Genomic DNA, 6116 nt, shown 5'->3' with positions numbered 1-6116 from the left:
TTAATCTTTTTCAGTATTTCATTGGAAAGTAGATACATTTAAGTGTGACTGAAGACAGCATTTGTAGCAAATCCAAAGAGCAGTCATATGTACGCTGCTATATATACTCCAAACTTGTGAGGAAGAATAAATTATAGTAATTAAAAAATCTAAACGGCTAATTTTAAAATATGGAATTAATATATTTGTGGAGTTAGAAAATTTGTATTTGAGATACAGAATAGAATTTATATACGTGTAATATTTTGTAATGTAAAAAAGTAAGTTTTGTGGTTATTTTTATTTAATAAGCTTTTTGTTTAACCCTTCAATTGCACATATATTTTCCCAAATTTTTAACACTCAATTGAGATGTGAGTTTAAAACTTTCATGTATTTTACAATTTTTTACACGTAAATAATGTACTTGAGGTAGACAAGATATTCTTTGTTGGAATGTCTTGAATCTGTAATCTGACGCTTCGAACAACCTAGCAAATTTGTATTTGACATTATTTAATTATGTATGAGTATTTACGATTATGACCCTAGGGTTTAGAGAAATGCATTATATAAATGTTCTAACCTTAGAGGTGTCGTTTATTCTGTAAATTTGTAATATTCTCTCTAATAAAACTATTCTCTCTCTAGCTCGTGGACGTAGTTAACATATTGTCAGTGAACCATGTAAATCTGTGTGTCGATTCTCTCTTTTTTTTTTTTTTTTTTTTACATTTTCTGTATTTTTTATTTGTGGATTTCGTAACACTCTTGTTTCATATGAACAATAAAATCACAATATTATTTCACATTAGTGGAATGTATGAGTGCAATATGCACGAAAAGTAGGTCATCAAGGAGTTTTTCAGGTTTTTTATGGCATCTCATGTCAAGTTGTAGGTTAGGGTTTATTATGCATGCATGTTGGTATTGGGAATGCGATCAAAGTCCCACACTGGCTAGATAATGGGATGATCATGGATATATATGAGAAGACAACCACTGATCTCCATCGGTATGAAGCCTTTTAGGTGAAACTATGAAGGTTTATGTCTGAAGAGGGCAATACCATACCATCATAGAGATATATGGAGATCTGTATTTTATCACAAGTTTGTTTGATTTTGTTATGTGCTTAAAGTATTTCTATTAATGTTAAATTACCCTATAAGGCGATTATTAAACACTATGAACTAATTATTTCAATTTTGTATTTAAAAATACTTTCACCGGCCAATTTTTTTTTTTAATATATGTTTGTCTAAGTTAGTCGCTAGAGTTAGTCGTTAGAGTTGGTGGTCGAAGTTGACCATTGAAGGTTAGTCCGTGGAGTTGGGCATTGAAATTGGCCGTTTGAGATGATTGCTAGAGGTGGTTGTTAGAGTTTGGTTATCGAAGCATGTCACCAAATGAGTCAACAGTAGTTGACAATGGTGGTTGTTGGCGGAATTGAGTGTCCAAAGTAGTTGCTTGAATTGATAATCGAAGGTCGTCAGTGAAGTTGGCCACTAAAAGTGGTTATCGAAGCATGTCGTCGATGATGATTATTGCCAGAGTTGGTCATTGGTGGGTGGAGTCATTGAAAACATTGGAAGGAGTGAGAGAGAAAGAATGGAAGATGAACTTCCTCGATAAATATATAAACTCCAATAGTAAACACTGTTGAAGTTGGTAGAATTAAGTTATTTAATACCAACTTGTAAAGTTGATGGACCAAATATTGAGTTGAGTGAATTGAGTTAATAAATGCAACTCAACTCAACCTAAATCAATGTTCCAAACACTCGTTACAAATTCGGGAAGTAGAAGATAATATGTATCAGTTACAATTCTGAACTTATAAAACGAAACTAAACATGAGTTAATCCTCTGACTCTTCACTCTCAAAATTGTGAACCCAACATATTCCAAAGGGATTGATGTGGCATTTTACTTGAAGGGGGATCTTAAAGAAAGAAAAGTTTACATAAGGATCAAAGAAGAAATGTAAACTTAATACATAAAAGCATTTATTATCATCTTAAACGTTTTACCTCACAAATATTAAACTTTTTTTTTTATAATGCAATCACATATAAAAGATCTATTTTATTTTTGAAAGGGAAACAAGAGTAGGACCAATTCATTTTCAAAAATGTATAATTGGCTTTGAGAAAAAAGAAAAAAAAACACCCCAAGATGGAGTTGCAAAGCTGTAATTTGAAGAAGAATAGATGAAGAATGGTGTGTCCACAAAAACCGAAGGCACATGGGGCCTTTTGACAACTTTTCCAAGAGAAGAAGCATCCAACCCCAACCCACATGGCCATTCTAAACTTTGGTTCCCCTCTATTTGGAAGCTTGTTTTTTATTCAATGCCCCATAAACAAACTTGGAATGAAAAACCATAGGCCACACCAAAGTAAACTTCTTCCCCTCAACACCTTTTTTTTTATTATTATTATTTTTTAAAAAAATAAACTTCAAACTATTTTCCTTTTCTTTTTCTTGAGTTATTTTGACTATTTTTCTCTTCATTTTTGTACATGGAAAAAATGTTAAAGTTGAAAACAGATTTTATGTTGTCATTCTTTTTCTTTATTTCAATCATTATATAATTTAAATGTATTTGGTTTAACTTTTCAAGTATTTTTAAAATAAATTATTTTTTTAAAAAAAATAAAGTATTTCGCAAACATTCAAAATAGGTTCTTAAATATATTTTTACTAATTTTTATCAATAGTGTTTAAATTAAAATATTTTTTTGAAAATATTTTTTTCTATAGTCAATTCGAACAAGTTCGAAGAGGTGCTTGAAATATATTTGGTACAATTTTTTGTTAAGCTTACTTTTATTTATTTTTTTTAAGAAAATCACACTATGGTTGCGTATATATTTATATTTTAACTAACTAGTGTGTTTGGAATACATTTTCAAGTGTTTAATTTAAAAAACAAGTTATTTTAGAAAAAATTAAGGTGTTTGACAACTATTCAAAAGCTACAAAATAATTTTGAAATATATTTTAAATAATTTTGATAAAAAAAATGTTTAAATAAAAATGTGTATTTTGAAAAATCCTTTCTTCTTACGTCAATCTAAATGGGCATTAAGCATTCCTCTCTAGAACCAAGTGCTACTCCAAAATTTGATAATTTTATTGTATCCATTATAATATAAGACAAATTTAAATCAAAATTGATTAGAAATATGCAATAGATAATTATACATATCAATATACTCAACTTAGATAAAACACAAGAAAACAAAAAAATTAAAATGTTATTTTTTTTTTTTTTTTTTTTTTTTTTTTTTTTTTTTTTTTTTTTTTTGTTTTTTTTTACTATTCTTAACTTATTACTCGACGAACTTTTTACCTAGGAAAATGCCACGAGGGTAAAAACCTATTTGCTTTATTCTCTTGAATTCATTACATGTATTTATTTGTAATATTCTTCCCCAATGCGATTTTTAATTCTAAAAAACAAATACTTCTTACCTCAAAAAAGGACTAAGATTTTTTTTTGTTCTTTTACATTCAACATATGAACATTCAAATTTTTATCTGCTAATTAAAAAAAAAAAAAATTAATTAGAATTTACTCTCTACGATTTTAAAAATTAGAATTTACTCAAAAGATTTTTTACGAGAATTTTATCAAATTATAAGAATTATTTATGATATTTAATCAAATAATAAGAATTTACGAAAATTTTATATGGACATTTTATCTATCATAAGAATTAAATTCTAAATATAGGACTAAATTCTAATGTGCAATCTAACCATATATAAACCTTTACACTTTTCAAAATTTGGACATCAGGTTTCTTCTTCTTCGGCCTATTCGTTCGGTTATATATATATATATATCACTTTTCATTTAATAACTCATATAAATGATGAAGAGGTTCATTATGAAATTTTTTAAAAAAATAATGTTATTTTAATATTAAAATAGGATTGGTTTGAAACTTTTGTGAAATCATGGATGGGTCCATGAGTTTTGAGTCAGCACATATATCCCATCCATGCTAAATCGTATACCCGTATATTATTTAAGGCCAACCACGAATTAAAGCTAAATTTTTTTTGAGAATCTTTTAACTGTGAAATTCAAATTTTCAAAGACCTACACTAAAATAAAAATTGAATCAAATTTCTAACCACGAATTAAGGTTAAATCTATTTTTTTTCACATTTTCCCTGTCTTCTTCTTTTATTTTTCCATCTTCTTCTTTTATTTTTTAGTGTTTTTTTTTTAATTTTCGGAGAACTTTAATTGTGAAATTCAGAATTCTTAAAGGCTTAAAGGTGAAATAAAAATTGAATCAAATTTATAGCCACGAATTAAGGCTAAATATATTTTTTTCACATTTCCCCAACTTCTTTTATTTTTTGTAGTGTTTCTTGTATTTTTGGAAATTTTTTTAATAAAGATTGAATCAAATTTTTGGAGATTTGTTTAGCGTAAAAATATGGAACTGGTGGATGGGGTAAAAATATGGAACTCGTGGATGGGGTCCACGAGTTTGTTAGCAGTTGACATAAAAAAATCGTGTACACAATTTTACTACCCTATTTTTGTCAATACTTTTTCGCTCCACTTTATTTTTATAATTTATTTCCTATATACTTTATTTTTATCATTACTTTTAAAAAAAAATACATTATTTTTTAACCTACCCCTTCATTATAGTTTAAAAAAATGAATTCTTCCAACTTTTTAATAAGTTGACCAAATTTTCAAAATTTTATCTTTAGAAAATCTAATATTCCAAATTTAAAACAAACACATTAAAAAGACATATTAAAATGAAAACTCTTTTGTCTTTCAAATTTCTTTACCATGATTATAAATAAATGTTGATGTGGCGTTGAAAATTTCCATGTCTAAATTTAATCCTCAATTGAAATTAAATATCCATAATATTTCACTTCTAATCTGAAAATTCCATAAATTGTATTTCTCAATTTATTCGTAAGTTTTACTTTCTTTCTATTTTGTTAATATTTTTGTAAGATTTGGTCTTGAAAAAAAAAATATTCACGACAGTGTTATTATCCTTGTTTATATTTAAAACGTAAAAATTAAAAATTAAAAAAAAAAAGAAAGAAAAAGAAAAAAAGAAAAAAGAGAGAAATTTAAAAATGTGACTATAAATTAATATATGAGACTATAAATTAATATATGATGAGAATCAGATACAGAAGAGCTCTCATCCCCATAGCTAGAAACAATAAAACAAATTAAATCCGATAATGAAGAATTAAAAAAAAAAAAAAAAAAAAGGTACAAAATCAAGATAAAATGTACTCAGTAAAATGCTACAATAAATCACTCAATAGACAAACAAATCAAATCCAACTCCTCTCAGATCAACAAAACAACGGTGTATAGAACAACGGCCACAGATCCGAACACCGAGAAGGAGATCGAAGCGGCGCCGTTACCTGACGGAGCAGGAGCGTCAGCGGGTGGCGAGGAGATCAAGGAAGGAGAAGTAGCCGGAGAAGTCACTGGAGATGGAGAAGTAGCCGGCGATGTAGAAGGAGGAGATGGTGGAGATTTCAAAGAAGACGGAGTAGGCGCGGCCGCGGGAGAGGATTTCGGCGACTTCACAGACGGAGACGCCGATGGAGCCTTCGACGGTGATTTGCTCGGAGACGGAGATGCCCCCGGAGATTGAGCAATTGCTGAGCCAATCAACAATGCAACTAAAATCATGGCCACAAAACTTCTAATCGCCATTTCTGAAAACGAAATCGAAAATTCAAAGAAAGGAAACGAAGAATTTAGAGAAATGAAGAAATCAAGAGGGAGAGAGAGAGAGAGAGAGAAAACGAGTTGTGAGTGTTTGAGAAGAAACCAGTAGTAGAGAGGGAGTATATATAGAACAAAGAACACAGTGAAACCCTTGGAGTCAAAGCTAAAATTCATGCCAGCCGTTAGATCGGATTACAAATATCAATCAGAGATTTCACCGTGATCAACGGCGGATGTGTATCCGAAATTTAAGGCTGTCGTAATAATGACTGTAGCCAATCAAAGCCCAAAAGAGACCGTTGGTTTTTTTCTTTTGCGTGAAGAATTCGAGCTGGGTTGCCTTAGGCTTCCGAGGTCGGGTCCACCATAAAGGTACAGTTGTCAATTG

At 29.4% G+C, this 6116-nt stretch overlaps 1 protein-coding gene across 1 annotated transcript; it reads right to left on the bottom strand.

The window, feature by feature from the left end:
* Positions 1-5193: 5193 nt before the first annotated feature.
* Positions 5194-5835, bottom strand: LOC120069592 (classical arabinogalactan protein 1). The gene has a single exon (XM_039021382.1). The coding sequence runs from the start codon at positions 5711-5713 to the stop codon at positions 5336-5338; it is 378 nt and encodes a 125-aa protein (XP_038877310.1). The 5' UTR covers positions 5714-5835; the 3' UTR covers positions 5194-5335.
* Positions 5836-6116: the final 281 nt, after the last annotated feature.

The sequence above is a fragment of the Benincasa hispida genome, unplaced genomic scaffold, assembly GCF_009727055.1.
Source record: "Benincasa hispida cultivar B227 unplaced genomic scaffold, ASM972705v1 Contig50_2, whole genome shotgun sequence".
Classification (NCBI taxonomy): domain Eukaryota; kingdom Viridiplantae; phylum Streptophyta; class Magnoliopsida; order Cucurbitales; family Cucurbitaceae; genus Benincasa; species Benincasa hispida.
This window is presented reverse-complemented; position numbering and strand designations above follow the sequence as displayed.